The sequence below is a fragment of the Magallana gigas genome, chromosome 3, assembly GCF_963853765.1.
Source record: "Magallana gigas chromosome 3, xbMagGiga1.1, whole genome shotgun sequence".
In the NCBI taxonomy this organism is placed as follows: Eukaryota; Metazoa; Mollusca; class Bivalvia; order Ostreida; family Ostreidae; genus Magallana; species Magallana gigas.
Genome location: NC_088855.1, coordinates 44,371,249 through 44,388,548, shown reverse-complemented (window position 1 = coordinate 44,388,548; position 17,300 = coordinate 44,371,249). Strand labels below are relative to the sequence as shown.

The 17,300-nt window shown below is 34.8% G+C and overlaps 3 protein-coding genes and 1 long non-coding RNA gene across 7 annotated transcripts in view; 2 read left to right on the top strand and 2 right to left on the bottom strand.

Annotated features, from left to right (window-relative positions):
• LOC105343289 (uncharacterized) overlaps positions 1-3,863 on the top strand; it is a 21,321-nt gene extending 17,458 nt beyond the window's left edge. Inside the window, exons 1-3 of one of the 2 annotated variants that reach the window (XM_011450593.4) lie at positions 1,577-2,333; positions 2,586-3,118; positions 3,284-3,863. In XM_011450593.4, coding sequence (XP_011448895.2) covers positions 2,680-3,118; positions 3,284-3,549 — 705 coding nt within the window. In that variant the 5' untranslated portion in view covers positions 1,577-2,333; positions 2,586-2,679 and the 3' untranslated portion in view covers positions 3,550-3,863. Of the gene's footprint in view, positions 1-1,576; positions 2,334-2,585; positions 3,119-3,283 lie in introns of those variants that run through there. The other variant, XM_011450594.4, reaches the window with a different exon arrangement.
• LOC105343290 (sodium-dependent serotonin transporter) lies at positions 180-10,826 on the bottom strand. The gene is made up of 13 exons (XM_011450597.4): positions 10,359-10,826; positions 9,490-9,624; positions 8,542-8,815; positions 8,071-8,209; positions 7,777-7,911; positions 7,576-7,679; positions 7,148-7,272; positions 6,316-6,428; positions 5,987-6,115; positions 5,195-5,294; positions 4,961-5,061; positions 4,681-4,848; positions 180-1,499 (listed from the first exon to the last, which is right to left on the bottom strand). Exons 1-13 carry the CDS (start codon positions 10,534-10,536, stop codon positions 1,431-1,433), a joined length of 1,770 nt encoding a protein of 589 aa, XP_011448899.2. The 5' UTR covers positions 10,537-10,826; the 3' UTR covers positions 180-1,430.
• Positions 10,827-11,393: 567 nt separating this feature from the next.
• Positions 11,394-16,880, bottom strand: LOC105343285 (macrophage mannose receptor 1). 2 transcript variants are annotated; one of them, XM_066079952.1, is made up of 15 exons: positions 16,770-16,880; positions 16,573-16,661; positions 16,380-16,451; positions 16,000-16,114; positions 15,711-15,805; positions 15,534-15,606; positions 15,257-15,365; positions 15,056-15,174; positions 14,838-14,928; positions 14,323-14,533; positions 14,194-14,225; positions 13,777-13,856; positions 12,874-12,964; positions 12,669-12,741; positions 11,394-12,524 (listed from the first exon to the last, which is right to left on the bottom strand). In XM_066079952.1, the coding sequence occupies exons 3-15, from the start codon at positions 16,400-16,402 to the stop codon at positions 12,350-12,352; spliced, it is 1,287 nt and encodes a 428-aa protein (XP_065936024.1). In that variant the 5' UTR covers positions 16,403-16,451; positions 16,573-16,661; positions 16,770-16,880; the 3' UTR covers positions 11,394-12,349. The 2 variants fall into 2 exon arrangements, with proteins under 2 accessions (XP_065936024.1, XP_034298938.2); XM_034443047.2 differs by having other exon boundaries at positions 11,396-12,524; positions 15,538-15,606.
• LOC136274001 (uncharacterized) lies at positions 12,647-16,437 on the top strand. Of its 2 annotated transcripts, none has more exons than XR_010712252.1 (3): positions 12,647-12,933; positions 15,239-15,436; positions 15,992-16,437. It is a non-coding gene; the product is annotated as an uncharacterized lncRNA (long non-coding RNA). The 2 variants fall into 2 exon arrangements; XR_010712253.1 differs by lacking the exon at positions 12,647-12,933 and adding an exon at positions 13,400-13,571.
• Positions 16,881-17,300: the final 420 nt, after the last annotated feature.

Sequence of the window (17,300 nt, the reverse complement as noted above, 5' to 3'; positions counted from 1 at the left end):
TACATGTATCAAAAACCCGAGTACTATAATACTGTCTAATTTGATACTATTTTCCCACGAAAAAAAACCCCCATCCGCATTCAATCCTTGTTTGAAAACATCTACAGTTTAATTAAAAGGCCATTCAGGAGAATGTTTCTCATTGCTATGAATGATTTATTTACAATAAACAGTACTGGTTACCAGTATTTGTAAAATTTTATTTCCTTCGACTATGAGTACACATACTTCCATACTTGAAGTATAACGACTTTAACAACATATACTATATAAATAACAAATATAACAGTACATTACATAACAAAACGTGTTATAATCATAAATATGATATCACTATACATGTTTTCTCAGTCTTATTGTATATATCTGTATTTTTCTATGATATACTCTAAAAGCTTACAATGCAGTCACAATCTCATTGTTCCGCAATAAAATGGCACTACAAAAGTAGTGCCCTTTGCTAGCATCAACAACAGATTACATTAAGCCATATAAAAACATTTCACACAACATTTCAACGCAAGGTTTAAACATTCTGAGATTTGGGTAGAATTCGGTCTTTAATTAAGTTCTATTCAAGCAAGTATCCTGGTGCAGATGGCTGCCTAGTTGCAGAAATTGGGTTGTGAGCTCTAGTTTTGTAAATACCCGCTGACTTTTATAAGCTCGACAAAGACATGCAGACAAAAGTGACACTTCAAGTTTTGACGATGAGCACTTGGAATAAAAAACATTATAAAAATTGCATGCATAGGACCTGTTATGTAACAGGCGGTAACATTTATACCGGATAAGTAAACCTGACACATTACAAAACAGTTTACACACTTTACAATATCGCATATAACGATCTTCCAAATGGTGTTTTTTTTTTTTAATTTTTAACTACTTTCATCACAGAAAAAAAATTACAGATCGTTCAAAACATATAAAGCACTGTTTACACAAATACAAGTTTTACAATATTCAGAATTGGTCGAATTCAACATTGGGATATATGTTTGTTTACGTGCGCTGTTTGTATTGGAGTATTCAATGCAAAACATGAGATGGGCCATGCATTGTCTGTCAGGGTAATTCATAAAAAAGTTCTGAGGTGCACAAACACAATCTGATATCAATTAAGTTTTTATTTTATAGCGATGAAACAATTAATACTGGTACGCTTCATTAATATTTCTACTTTCAGAAGAAATCGGCGTACATGTATTGAAAAAGCTATAAAACTATAAAGAGCTTCGAAATGCATTTAAAGAAAAGAGTCCTTTTTTGGATCCAGTGTCGAACAATATTTCGAAAATCGTGAACTTAGATCAATGTCATTGTTTTCTCATTACTATTTTAATTTTCCATCCATGATGTGCTTATTACAGGTTCATATTACAGATAATACTAATTATTCTAGCTTTTGGTCCAGAGAGTTGAGTTGTTTAGACCGGAACTGGCTCTGCATAGCCGTGGTCCGGAACTTCCACTGGGATAAACACCGAACGTAGCCTCTGTAACAAAAATAACATTTGTTCAGCATTCAAGATTTCGATTGTAATCATAAAATAAGTTATTTAATGGTACTTTTTGTTTTAAAATCAAAACAAGTGTTAAATTCTACAAAAGATTCAAGAATAATATCGGCTCTGCATAATAATTAGTCTTTTGTGAACTACACATGTGTTTGATTTGTAAGGTTTATACACCAATAAGCAGCAGACGACCGTTTACTTCATGTAAAATGCTACTGTAATATCGTTGTAAGGAAACAAAAGTTAAAAAATAAACCTTTAGGGAGACCAAACGATAAATTATAAATATAAGAATATTTACCACCCCAACTAAATACACTGTTTATTCTAACAATGCATCGCATTTATTCATTAACTACTTAGATTTCAAAAACTTCCTCTTTTCAGCAGAACTCTATTGCTAAGCGGAATGCATGTGAAACTATACCAATCCCAACGTACAAATGCACAATACACATAATCTTAACGTTTTTAAGATATATTTCTTCCTGGCTATTTCTTATGGTATACTTTCATGTATCTTAATTAAAAGTTCCCGTCAGATTATAAGTGTTTATGGATTAATCTTCGATACCAGATAATCCCGCTTATGTGCTTTTCATATGACGTCGGTTAAAGGCTTTCGGAAGGGAAATCAGCAAAGTATAAGTCCCCGACTCATGCTATTTATAACAAAATCCCTTTTTAAACCCCAAATAATGGTAAAAAGGTAGCCAGTGCGAACTCAATCTGTTCATGTTTTGCGTTGCTTTGCATGCCAAAGGTGAAAACATCGAAATCAATAGGATGGATGTAATTAAATAACATGCAATGGTAAGTCGTATTGGATATTTATGTTTTTAACAAATTGCCAACTTTTTCTTTCAACTTCTCTATAATCTTCGGTCGTTGATCTAACTCTTGGTTCTTCATAACTCGTTGACGCCAGTACCAATTAGCAGCTATATGCTTCAAACTCAACATCATTAGGGATATTAGAAACCCAGCGCTTCACGGCTATAGTTTTTTATCCTTCGAGTTTGATAATCTGGAAAAATCCAGCTAACCTTACTTTCAACCTTACAGATTGACTAGATTTCAACAATGCCAACATGTGAAAAAGGTCCAGGAAAGAAGACGTCTAGAAATGGAGAAATTTCTAACCTTCCATCGTTAGGAAATGTCTAACGACAAATCGGATTCTAAAAAGCCCCTTACCCTCCCTACCATATATGGACATTTGGACATTACCCTAAAGTCACCCCATTTCCGCAGAAAACAAGACAGACTGTTCGACATCGTGCAAGACTTCCGTGTCCGGGGGGCCAAGGATAGGGACAGCGTTTCCCTTCCTGGCCGGGAGTTCCTCTCACTTCCCGAAATAGATTCCCAAAGGAAAGTGTCGCCCAGCAAATTGCTGACGCGACAACCAACCTTCGTAAAGTCTCGTCTGCCTCGCTCGCGCCAAAGCTGGCACAGCAATAAAACTATAACTAGTTATCAGCGTTCAATACTGGATGATAATGAAAAAGACTTCACTAAAAGGCTCACCGAGAAAAAGACCAAAAAACTGCTCGGAGAGCTTTACACAGACAAACAGTATTTGGAGTATATAGTCAGTAAGTAAACCAACTAATAATTAATATTTATGGTAGCTTTATGCTCTGTCTTGAAATAATAACGACAGTATTTTTATTGCTTCATTTTTTGATTATCTATACAGTCATGTACAAATAATTTTCGAAATCTATTTAGCTTATGCTAACTTGAGACTTTCTTTTTAGATTCTTCGGAAAATTCTGGTTTGGGAAAGGACATTTTCGAAAAATCAAAGAAAGGACTTGATTATTTGAAAGACCGCTGTATGTTTTGGGAAAACCAGACCCCCATTCCTTTACGCCCTGATCCTATGTTACTTCAACAACTGTATGGGTCACGGATGCCCTCCCGCCGGATGTCGGTCACCCGACAGGCGCCTGGGTCTCCCATGACGCAAGTGAAACTAGACAGTTTGAGAGACAAAGACCGCGGGAAAACATTTTATAGGTGAATTCGGTTGATGTTTTTGTTGTGTAATAATGTGAATCAGAAGCTGCAATTGTATGTGGTATGATATGCGATTCATGTGGATTTCTTACTGTTTGTACTGCGCTTAATGCAAAACACTGTAAAACAGGGACATGTTTTGCATAACAACACGCAAGCGTCATTACTACTGCATTGTGGGTAATGTGGAACATTGCGCAGTGATGCATGAAGAAAAGCCTCAACCATACCTGGATTGAACGTTTTTATGCACGTGTCATTCTGTTTAAACCTTTGTTAAATAATGCCTTTCAATAATTAAATTGTTTAATAAGTTTATTTGAACCACAGTTTTAACAAGATTAACACAAATAATCAATAATGGAAGGCGTAAAGTGAAGAAAACTCGCTCTATAGGAAGACGTTCATTAAAGTACTACCTGGGATTTACCTTTATTCTTTGAAATATTATAGTCGGATTACTTACAGTTGACCCCAAAGATCAACGGGGATCGATAGCTTTCTTTGTAAAAAATATATTTAAAACTGAAAGTTTTGCGCTTGTCATGCCAAATGCTGCACAGAAACATACTAGCCACTTTCCATGAGTAAATTCGCTAAAAAAAAGTCACAGATCTTCTTGGTAAAACTATTAAATCATAATTAACACTCCCATGTTAAGTACTAAGTGAAGTCAATACAATATCAATAGCAGAAATATGAAAACAAAAGACAGTTGTATGTAAGTATTTTCAGAAGTTTGAGATGGAAACTTGCTGTTTACTCGTTTCAGAGTCCTCCACACCTATGTGATATTCGATTTAAAGGTATACCATATATCCGGTTTTTTTTCGCGATGATCCAGTTTTCACTTTATTGCTACCACATTCACATCGCAAAAAATATTACGCAGAAATTATGCACTTACGCAGAAATTATGCACTGTATTGTTTTTCTATTAGAATTGCAAAAAATGAACGGCTCCAATGAAAAGGTTTACAATTTTACATTATTTAAGAAAATTTTGTGACACTCAAAAATCCAGATATATTCTAAGTCACAAGCTGTGGAGACCCTTTAATTAATCACATGTTTTTTATTTCTAAATTAAGGTGATTTACTGTAAATAGTATAAAATAAAAAAAACCCATCTTACTTCCAGAAAGGTACCAGGTGTTATGATAAGTATATAGATAAAATATCCCGGGATGAAACTTAAAGATGACATTACAATCAACCATCCAACGGCAATCGCCCATTGGGGGTATGCATAATCCGCATACGGCATCGGCTGATGATCAATCAGCGACATGACGAAAAGGAACTAAAGTAAAGAAAAACAAAGAATGCATAAAAATACGGAAAACATCAAAATATTTTCACAATAATTAAATTCAAGCGATTAAGCAATGATGTCATCTCAGAAGTTTACATACAAGCAGTATAGCAGGACTGAGGAACTTCCAGCAAATTCTCCAGAAAATGCCGGGCCTGAAACCCAGCATCGACTTAATATCATCACTAAATCTTTCTACTCCTACAAAAAAAAAATTCAAAAAAATATTCTGCACTAATTCTAAGCCCTTGTTTTCATTTGATATACAAAAAACCCTAAAGATACTGATTTATAATACATCATGTAATATCAATTAAGTAAGTATAGACATTACCGTATAGCCAGGATACAGAGACAGCTTCCAGGAACACCACAAAGATGAGGGCAATGGGAGCGACATAGGAGTCCAGCAACTGAACCACATGGATTCCGCCCTACAGGAGAGAATCTTACTAACACATATTGTCACAAACTGAACCACATGGATTCCGCCCTACAGGAGAGAATCTTACTAACACATATTGTCACAGACTGAACCACATGGATTCCGCCCTACAGGAGAGAATCTTACTAACACATATTGTCACAGCCACAAAGTTAGTATGTTCTGAGGGAACAACTTCTCTTTCTTTACCGACCGCCAGGTACATGTACATTTTCGTTACGTAAGATGGGTTGGTGTAGAAGTAGTCCGGAAAGTGTTTTGTCCCATTTTACAGTTTTGCTAACTTCTTAAATATTTGAGAATCTATTCGAATCATATATAAGCTAGGTAACTTATCTAAATTACATGGATCCCCTGAAATTGGTGTAACAAAACACCTATCGCTATTAATATTTTTAGCATTTTGCATCATCTAAAGCAAAGGATGTCTATAACACATCCGGTTTATGTTTACCACCTATTCATATTTTTTTTCCTAATACATGCAGTTAATCGATAAATAAAGATATGCAATTTTTAGACATTATTTTGTTCAAGAGTAACAAATGGTTTGCAGTCGTTTTCTGACGCTCTTGTCAATTTGTTGGGTTTTTTTGTTTCCCATTCAGTCTGTGTTTTATTGATAAAGCCTTAAGATTAAAGTACAGATACAAAGATACAGTTATTCGAGGTAAACCATACGTAAGTAGTAGTGGCCAGTGCTCCAACAAAGCAGTACATCATCAGGAAGAGCACGAACAGCTTTCTGTGTTTCCGTAGTATGGGCCACTCGTCCAAAATCCCCGTACATATTGCTTCTAGTCCACCGAACTAGGTCATAGATAAATATGCAATTTAATTCCAAAACGAAAACGGGTACTTTTAATCTTTGACTTTTACAACAAGTTACATTGGTTTTTTTCATAAAGCAAGACGTTTGAAAAAAAACCCCGAGATTACCAATATTCGTATAAGAATTCATTCAGATCTATTCAAAGTAAAAAAATAAAATGAAATTTGAATCGACTCACTGTTGTATCAAGGCCAAGTGTGATGAACATTAGGAAGAACAACATTGCCCATACTGGGGAGACCTGTAGCGTTGATATAGCCTCGGGGTACACGATGAAGATAAGTCCCACGTCTGGAAGTCATACAAAATATGGGTAGGATAATGTTTTGACGTAAAGTTAATTTTTGTCAACCAGATTTTTCCAGTTAAAAAAATTCCACAATACACAAAAAATAAACAGGATCATAATCCAATGAGTCCAAGTTTATTCACAAAGAAAATTGAACAAATTATTGCATTATAGGCAATGAACCACATTTGTATTGTTTTAAAATGAAAACAATAGAGTAAATAATAAAAATCATTGAATAAATGACAATAATTTTGCAAAGAAGGGGTTAAAAACCACCACCTCAGAAATTAGTTAATTTTTGTCATTATATTAGACTAAGTAGTTTCTTCGTTAACAATATAATGTTAAATGACAGGATAATTTGGAAAAAAAGGAATTAAAAAGGAGACAGTGTTGGATTGAGATAATGCTGTTTAATTTTTATCTTTTATTTTTAGTAATACCGCGGTATTACAGAAAGCATAATTCTGTTTTATGAAGTTAAAAACAACAGTAATATCTTATTGCTACATAATAAGCAGTCATTTAATATCCGGATGACCAAATTGCTGAAAAATCAAAGAGCTGTCATATTGTAAATTTTGAATTTGGCGGTAATTACTAAATCTATAACGAGACAAAATGTCTTCAAAAATTACAACACGAGAGAACGTATTTTGGAACAGTTTCATTCCCACCACACCGATTGTGATCTTACAACGACCCTGGATAGACTTACCGCTTCTTGCCACATCTCTGACTTCTTTACCCTGAATTGTTGCCATGTGACCTAATACGGCAAACACAGCAAAGCCAGCGAAGAAACTGGTGAAGCAGTTAATGGAACTTGTAATCAAAGCATCTCTGAAATACAAATAAATAAATGATTAAATGACTAAATGAATAAAAAATTAAAAATAAAGCGCAAGTTTCACCGAATGAAAGATACGAGAAAAGTAATTTTGCACTTTCTTTTAAACTCTTTCGACAATCTTTCCTCTATAACGTATCTGTGGTAACATGCTACATACATGTATTAAAAATTACGTCATCAAAACCTTATACGTCGTACACACTTGCATGAACTAAACTGAGATGTCCATAATAAACGAAATACTTTATAAATATACAAATGACATGGAGAGATCTGTAAGGAAACGCTTTTACTTGTAACAGTTGTTGTTCAGCTTGTTGTAGCTTGATAGCGCCAACAAAACCCCGAACCCAGGACCCAGGGAGAAGAAAATCTGAGCCGTAGCAGCGATCCAAACCTACGGTGGTAAAAATAACCAGCTTATCAGTAGAAAAATGGATACACGAAGATTTTTAAAGCTAAATTGAAGATGATGTTAACATAAATTCGCTTACTTCCTTTTTTGCAATTTCACTCCAGACTGGAGTCACGTAGTAGATGATTCCTTTCAGGGAGCCCTCCAACATACAGCCGCGGATCAGCAGAATGAGCAGAACGACGTACGGCATCGTGGCGGTCACCCACACAAACTGTCATAGTCAAAACATTTGTACAGAATTTTATAGATATCTGAAGGCTTATTGCAATATATAAGTTTATTTAATTTAGTTTACTTCAGTTTTGTGTTTACTAATTTTGGCTAGTGTCTCTTGGCTTTTTGTCTCAATTTTCAGAACGTGAATGGTTACCTTTCCGGAACTTTTGATTCCCTTCCACATGGCGAAGTATACAAGGACGAAGACCCCGAGTAGGCACAGAGCGATTATCCAGTTGACCCCGCCCACTCGATTGATCCCGTCAGCATACTGAAGTCCCAACACTTCTCTCCTATGGAGTAATAATACTTTTGTACATAGACTAGAATTTTTTTTAATTGTGGGATAATGCAAGCAATTGTTAGTAGGATATTGGAGGGAAAGTTTTTTTTATTAATTGTTCTCTTGCGTTTAAAACTAAAATACAAAACCTTCAAGCATTTTGAAACAATGATAAAACATGATTCTATAGAAATAATACTTTTGTATGTACACTAGATTTTTTAATTTGGGATAATGCAACCAATTCATTAGCGGTGTTTGGGAAAACCCTTTATTTTTGTTTTCTTGCTTTTAAAACGGAAAAAATGACAATACACGTATGGAATAAAAATTTATTCCTACTCAAAATATTGTTCAGTGGGCGTTTGGGTTTGGTTTTTGAAGATACAGGACGTGCTGTTTTCTCCGTCGAAGCAGAAGAGCTTTGTGGAGTCATTGTAACGCTCGTCCGTCGGATATCTCATGCACTGCTTCTCTAGGTTCCACTCATTATTACATGTCTTCCACGGAACGTCCGCCCTCATGGAGGAGAAAAAGTAGTACACACACCACGCGATGATCGTGTTGTAGTACCAAGAAATGTAGGTGGCGATGACAATGATGGCGAAACCAATTCCTGGGAGACAGGATGAATAACATATGCAAAATGGAAAATCAAATGTGCTTGCATATTTTAAAGGGAAAGAATGTTAATGAATTCAGATCATGTTCACTGTCCTTTTTTTGACAGAGAAATAAGAAACTAAATCAAAACCAATTGGGATGCAAATTCTTTCAAAGTCCAACTGACCTAAACGATTTTAACATTAAAGAGCGGGTACGTTTAGCAGCTAGCTTATCCTGCCAAACTACTAAGCCAGTTATGAATATTGATAATCAATATATATGTAAAGTATCTAACCAAATGACCTTGATATGAAGACACCCCAGCCACCTCCGCACCGCTTTGTTAAGAATATATTTAGTGTCCATGCGTCAGATAAAATAGATTCTCATATCTTGTTATCTAACCAATTTTTTATTTCAATTTTTCTGACCCGACTTTTGTAGAGCTTCCGTAAGAAAGACATTGGTTAAAAGTTATCTACCCATGAACTACAAAGTTCGTATCTATAAAATTCAAAAGTATCCCGGACTACATTACATGCAGATCTTTTGGATCTCAACTAGTTTAAACATCAGTGAATAAGCAAAATAACTTGTCACTGGAAACATACATGTATCTATACCGGTCGTATATTGTTTCCCCAAATATACGGGAACAATTAATAACTGATATTAGAAGACTACCTTTGAATGCGGGGCATATTCTATTCCACACTGTCAGACATCCGCATCTTTGGAATTGGCCGAGTGCCAACTCCATGTAAAACAGAGGTAATCCACAAAATATCAACATTACCAGATACGGAAGCAGAAAGGCACCTGTAAAAGACATTCAATTTAATGGTGTTACAATTCATTAAAGTCAATTTATAACCTTCATGTACATTACATTACATTTCAGCAAAGAAAATTCGGTTATTTTGTTATCAAATTCAAAAGAAATAAATTTAAATCTTAATAAATTTCAAAGAAACAAAGGGTAATATCTTTTCATCTTGATTGTTGCTTGTTATCAATGCATGAAAATAATCCGACATATCACGAAATTTTGCAAACATTACAAAAATATGATTTTATATAAATACGTTTAAACAAAATAATTAATGTTTGTTATAGAACGAAATAATTCTTAGAATGAATGTTCAATTTCCGCCAAGTTTTAAAATTGAATGCAAGGTTTGATACATCTACAGTTACTGATTTACAAGTATACTTTAAAAATCAATATGCACTGTCATAAGTTAGGCCGAATGCATGATTTGAATTTTAATCATGTTACCGAGCGATCTTGCTTTTTTCTATGCACAAAAGAGCGACAATAGATAGCAACATATATGTACTTCGATTCTGCAACTTTTGTAATTATTAACATTTCTCGTTGATTCAGTCTTTAACCTTAAACTGTGTCGTTTTCATTCACATGTAATTACATGATTAACAATAAGTTCCTAAAAGAATAAAAAAATAACTTATACTTAAAAATCAAAAAGCAGCACGCATCAACCTTTCGGAAGGTTTTAGAAATTGCATTACTTGTAGTTGTCTATACTTACCTCCACCATTGTTAAAACAAACATAAGGAAATCTCCAAACATTCCCCAAATCGACGGCGAAACCGACTACAGCCAGCAAGAATTCAATTTTCTTATCCCACCTCTCTCTCTCCTGGACTGGCTTCGTCTTCTCTACCATAGCCACCCCATCAACGAGCGCAGTACCGCTGGGGGCCATGGCCAAATCTCAACAGAGAAGGGCGATACTTTCAAACAAATATCTATAACTCCTCTTTTCAGGGTCCAAAAAATCGCACCTTGATGAAAGGTGAATAAACTATTTCATAGTTATCGTTTGCAAAAACTGAAACTGCCTTCTACTTTTCCGATGGAACCAATGTCTTACGGAAGCCAACACAACCATGTTCGCGTTGGAACATTTTTGCTGCCTGTCGTAACTGGACCATTTGTGGCAAAGCTTCGCTGTTGCCGTCGCTGCCCGTATACCGGTTTTCTCGGACAAATCACTAGCGTCAAGTTGAATCATAAATAAGCAAAATGTGTATTCATGAGATTTGAGAAATAAGAGAATTGGAATAGGGCTGTAATTAGTTGGTGACACACGCGGACCTCTTTTTATCCGATGCCACAGAGTCTTTAACCAGGCGCGATCTAAACTGACATATTTTATGTATTACATACATTTTGATTGCCTTATTATACTGGGGAGCTAACCGTAGATGGCAAACACTTCCCCTTTATTAAAGATGCACCAAATGAGAAAAGGAAAATTCGATTACTTAAAGTATTCATAATGGCTTACGGGTTTTAATCGCTATGAAGAAATCGAGCAACAAATTTCATATTCAATTTGACTATTTAATCTCAATTGCGTTGTGTTCTATGAACAACACTATTTTATATAGCACATTCTTGAGTAAAAAGTGTATTTAAAAACCATGTTAATCTTGGTTTTAGCTATTTTTTAGTTTATTTTAAGCAAACTATACAAAATTTCTAACGCCCCCCCCCCCAAAAAAAAACCCCCCACCCAGACCCCCCCCCCCCCCAAAGATAACGTTATATGTCTGATGATGTCGTTGTGGATGAAACTTCAGTTAAAACCTTTATCTTTTATCTAATAATTCAACAAATAGAAAAAAAAACCACGAGAAAATAAATATGCGGACTTCAGGAATAAATCAAATAAATTTGTTATTGATAGTCAATCGCTCTTTATGGTTAATTTGACCAATGTTTAATCTATGTGTTGTTACTAGCGTTTACGATTATTTTCCCCCCTCTAAAGCGGTATAAAAAAGGAATGATCACAAAATCATAAATATGTGTTGCATGTATTTTAAGTAACGATTTGTGATACATAGTTAAAAACTAAAAACTAAAAAGAAAACAAAAAATTGATGACAGACTTTTGTATAAATTACGTTTGATTAATTGATGACACTTTTTTGTATTAATTACGTTTGATTAAGGACATGAAAATGTTATAGCATTGGGATATGAAACGGCAGGGATGTGTACGACCGTATCAATGTGCCAGACCTGTTCTATGCAGGGCTCGTGTTATCAACCGACTCGATACCTCGTCTCATTAGCCAAATATTGACCAGTCATGCGCCCTGTCCTAAATTCCTTCATAAATATTCAAATAGAGAGATTATGGGGTCTTTCTTAGACATCCCCGCAAAGGAAAAGTAATTACATACCAATCTAAGAAACGTTTTTATCCAATTTGTTTTATACTATTTTCAAACGATCATCGATAGGAAACGTTTGTCTAAACAGCCATCCTATTTGTTCGAAGGTAGTATCCTAGCTTGTTGCTTCACTGGCAACGTATACTCTCTAGTACTTCTACATTTATTAATAAGCATGCAAAATTATTTAATTCATATTTTAGCTGCATGCATACGTACTTTAACTATATTGTTGAAAATATATCACAGGAAAACAACATATTGATTCAATTTATAAAAATTCCCCTCACAATTTTTAATTTTCAAACTTTCTTAACACAAGCAGCCAATATTTTATCCGATGACCTGATTAAACGTTGGACTTGGTTTCTCGCAGACTACGTGCGTTGATCTGTTCTGCCATGAGCAGGGGGCGTCATTCCACTCCCAGTTATATTTACTTCCGGTCTCCATGCACTCTTCCAGAATCCCATTGTAGTCGTTTGGTTCTCCTGCTAACCAAATGTTGCTACGGGAGAATATTAACAACCTCAAACATACTCAGTATATGTTGATGAGAACAATTCCAATACTATCTATTAAAAGCGCTTAATTTATTAAAAAAATAAATAAAAAGGTTGATAAATGATACAAGAAAAGTGGGACATTGTACTTATGAATGGCTTGAACTATCGAACTCCACTGCCATTGTCCATGGTGCCCTTCCTCGGTACCGTCCGTCCAAACTGTACAATAACGAATATTCAAATCAACCGATTCTGTGCTGATTCCAGCTGACATATAGATGCGACAATTCTTATACGACGATTTTATCAAGAACTCGCGATCGTTTGGTTATGTATATGCGGTATACATACACTCCATGTTGGGTTCCAATTGACGCAGTTTATCCATTTTGGCCTGGCTGTCTACAATTGGTAAGTGTGCCCCAAGAGTTTGGCAGTAGTTCTGTGTTAAAATAATGTAAAATAAAATTAAATGTATGCTCGTTACTCACGAAGTTTGACGTATGTTTCTAATCTAACTAATAATTATAATGTATGATTTCAGAAACGTGTACTTTTTTAAATAAAAAAATGTTAGAAAAAAAATTAAAAAATTGTAAAAGCATCGGAAAGTAATTAAGCACGCTATAGACCGAGGTATCATCTGAACAATAACAATTATGTTATACCTACACATTTGCAGGTTTTAAAAAGAATAGTTTGCGAAAAAACGTATCTTCAGGATCGTCAACAATTTAAACATTTAAGAAACTCCACAAGATTACTGATTACATTCAGCCTGCCAATAAATCCTACGAAAACTTTATTTTTTACCGTTCTGTATATTTCAACTTGGGACAATCTTATCAAAATTGGCAATATTTATCATTTTATTGAGTATTGTTTAACTTTGATCAATAGACGATTGTTTGTCGTTGCTGTTGTAAGGCTTAAGACCGTTAAGTCGTGAGGAGATTTAATCGACTACCACATGCGACATGAATAGGAGAGCTTGTTTTTTTACTGTGTCCGCAGGAAGACGGACTGTCAACCACCCTGTTTAGAAAAACGTAAGTGCCTGAAAATTAGTTTGGCTGAATAACCCTGACCAAAATGACCATCATAAAAGACCATCATTGAACTACCTAAAATATGATATATGGAATAATTTAATTCAGAAGTATACATGTAAACTGTATTGTTCTCCGTACATATGTAATGTCATGCACAGTAACGATCTATATGTATTGGGCAATGGTATAAATATTGCCTTACTTTCGATTGGTACCAATTCCCAGAATTCTTCACGATACAGTATTCTAAATTGAATGCAGATCTCCATCCGGTCGGACAAGCTAAAAAGTTTAAAAGGTTTAAATATACGGCTACTTCTGTTTGCATTTAGCAGAAAATACTTCCATTACTGGAACGTTAATTATTTTACGAGTAGATAAATTTATCCATATTATTTTATGTTTACGTTCGCTATTTCTTAAAATTCTAGCATTGATTTTGCTACATGTAGAAATAAACTATTGTATAGTTAAGATTAACATGTAGCTATAGCTTTATATATATATATATATATATATATATATATATATATATATATATATATATATATATATATATATATATCTTCTTTTCAAGGAGGTAAATGTAGTCTACAAATGTTCAGCCCCTTTAACTTACCTACTGATGGTTGTTGTACATGCTTGGTAACACTAAAACAAAAAAGAGCGAAGATTGCATCTAATTTATGCTTCATACAAAAAAATAATAGGGAAAAGACGATGAACAAAATATTTGAATTATATCTACCCGTATTCACACAGTACACCAACATGTCTGTCACAGGGGGCATCGTTCCAACCCATCAGGTAGTTCGGACCCATCTCCACACAGTCTTCATCCGCGGTATATTTGGGGTCATCTGGTTCATTACTGGCCCAGTAGTATTTAGAAACAGTTTCTTTAGTAGTGGACCACACGAACACACCCTCTTGGTCTCGGTCTGTTGCATCTAGCCATACTATGAAAATTTGGGAAAACCTCTGATATTGACGATTTCATCAATGCTTTGTTTACAGTTTGAGTGGGATTATTTATCTATGATTAAATGGAAGTGTTAAAAACAAATTTTTGAAGAACAATATTTATATCTATATATACCTATATATAGATTTTTAACCCCAAAATCGTGTTTAAAGGAGTACGTTAGAACTGATCATGGATCAGGATGAAATTGTGTGGTACATGTGAAAGCAAGCGCCCCCCCCCCATTAACATCACAAATATAATGAACACAATCAACCAACAGTGACTCTCCTACTGACTCTCGGTATTGGCAGCGATTCTGTCGATGATTGCCTTTTCTTCGTCCGTCTCTATGATCGGGAGATGAGTGTTATGCCGATTACATATCAGCTGGACAAAAAAAGGGGGAATTTAGTATCATTTCTTATATAGATTGCAGTTATTTTTTTCGATAGAATTCTTATGTAATCGAATAAAAGCCAATTATGATGATTATACATAATTATAAAAAGCAAACCTTTGCTGTATGCCACGGTACAAGCTGGTTTGGATATAAACAGTACATATATTGTACATTGTTGGAATTTCTTTGAGTAATCCATTGCGTTGGACAATGTGGTTCTGCATGATTTATATCTGAAATAAAGCCAAGGTTTGATTATCACAATTAAATGTCACTTCTTAATTTATTGCTTTCTAGCTTTTTACCATCACTCACGTGGTTTTGGGGTTGTTAAAGCCGGGCTTCCTCCCGATAGCTGAGACCCGGTGTTACACAGGGGGGTTTTGCAGCAAGCAGACGTACCTGCCCCAGTGGACGGACAAAGCTGAAACCAGGCACACGACGTCATTCATATCATGTACTAGTTTCTCAATCTCTTGTTGAATTCTCAGACAGGTAATAAAATTATTTCTCTGAGAGAGAGAGAGAGAGAGAGAGAGAGAGAGAGAGAGAGAGAGAGAGAGAGAGAGAGAGAGAGAGAGAGAGTATATACATACTGATTTACTTTGACATCGAGATTCATAAAAGCTGTCCACATTAAAAGTAGTTTTTCCGATGTAACAATCCTAAAAAATAATACGGACTCTGCATGTCTTTGATAGCAAATGATTCAATATTTGATATGACTTGAAATAGCGAACATATCAAAAATGAATACAAAAATATTTACCTGGTCTTCATAACAAAAGTAGATATGGTCACATTTATCCGGGTGAATGTGTTGTGGACAAGAATAGCAATACTTTCCGGTTGCGGGATCAAAACCTTGTGAAAAAACAAGGCGTCGTGAAAGTACAGATATTGATATTTTATTTACTTTACTTATTCTTATGTAGTTTTATCTTTAAACATGATGCATTGCAACAACATTGAATAGACTGCAACCCTTGTCATCATTAGTTCTATCGTCTGAGTGCAGATAGAACTGCTAGATTGCTTATATTTTTACAGAGGCCTACCTGTAGCCCCACAACCTTCGCTGTTACAAAGGTCAGTTCCATTACAGCAGCGCTCACATGTGACAATGTTGGACCTTTCTTTCGGGACAGATTTCTTACTGGGAGAACTGCATACCTACCACAACAGACATTGCAAATAAAATTGTTATTTTCTTATTGGATGCAAAGCTAGATAAAATAGAAACAGCGTCAATTCAAATCTTTTATTTAGTAGACTTCCGTTTCATATCTTCAAAATATTCAAACAATTTGGAGATATTAAATGTGATTTACGTATAAAAGTATCTACTCAAATTTTGAAATAATAAAAATAAAAATTTGAAAAGAATCGGTTCATAAAATAATAGGTATATCGATTTTATAGAGGTTCATAAACTCACATGAGAAGAGCGACAACCGACATTGTATGTGATAATCCCTGCGCTCGACACAACCTGTTCTAGCCCACAGAGCTGGAAATGTCAACCATTACATACATATAACAAATATTATACTAGCACTTGCTTAAATTCTTTATTAATTTTCATAGCAGACACAATAAAAAAATTGAAAGGAAAAGTTGTTTGTACTCACTTCATGTGTTCCGCAGACGACAACAGTAGAACAGTCACGTGGTTTGACAACTCCATTGCAAGAGAGACAAATCCGGCCTCCTTGTAAACCTAAATAATGGATTGATCAAAGGGTGGGTCTTGAATGCTGAGGTGAAGAAGTCGAGTCGTATCTTGAAATTGTTGATTTTGTAAAATGAATGCATAGAATTATCTTACCTTGAGACATTTTGAAACATATGCAGAACATAAGAATGACCTGAATAAACGTGAACATTGTTGGATCGTCACGTGATAAGACATTATCTTACAAACTGAATGAATATCATTTTGTATCACTTTATGCAATATATAACACGATAACATTTAGATCATTTTTCTTTTACGGACATTGAGGTCAATTGTATATCAGGATTTGTGAACAGATCGGACAAGAGTGTCAAAAGCACATGTTCCTTTAGTATTTAATCTAAAAGCATGGCTTTTGAAAGTCAACTGAATTAATCTTTTCACATGTCAATGATTAAAATGACATAAAAGAAAATCCCTAACTTCTGTATTAAAAGAAGAGCTGTGATAATCTTCTTTTTATCGAACAGATATAAAATGGAGGATCATTTCTGTTTTTGTTGCATGGTTATGAAAACACATTCAGGTGCTGCAGTAGGTAACATATATGTCATCCTCAGCATTAATCCGAGCATTCATCAAGTTTTTCCGTTATATATCAACTTTAATCCCTTTTTGTGT

Coding starts and splice junctions, on each gene's coding strand:
- LOC105343290 (XM_011450597.4), bottom strand. CDS start 10,536: ATGGCCCCCAGCGGTACTGCGCTCGTTGATGGGGTGGCTATGGTAGAG. Junction 7,680..7,776: donor GTGAAATTGCAAAAAAGGAA/GTAAGCGAATTT, acceptor TTACCACCGTAG/GTTTGGATCGCTGCTACGGC. Junction 6,429..7,147: donor CAGAGATGTGGCAAGAAGCG/GTAAGTCTATCC, acceptor TATGACTTCCAG/ACGTGGGACTTATCTTCATC.
- LOC105343285 (XM_034443047.2), bottom strand. CDS start 16,827: ATGTTCACGTTTATTCAGGTCATTCTTATGTTCTGCATATGTTTCAAA. Junction 16,662..16,769: donor ATGTTTCAAAATGTCTCAAG/GTAAGATAATTC, acceptor TCCATTATTTAG/GTTTACAAGGAGGCCGGATT. Junction 15,607..15,710: donor ACTTTTGTTATGAAGACCAG/GTAAATATTTTT, acceptor ATTATTTTTTAG/GATTGTTACATCGGAAAAAC.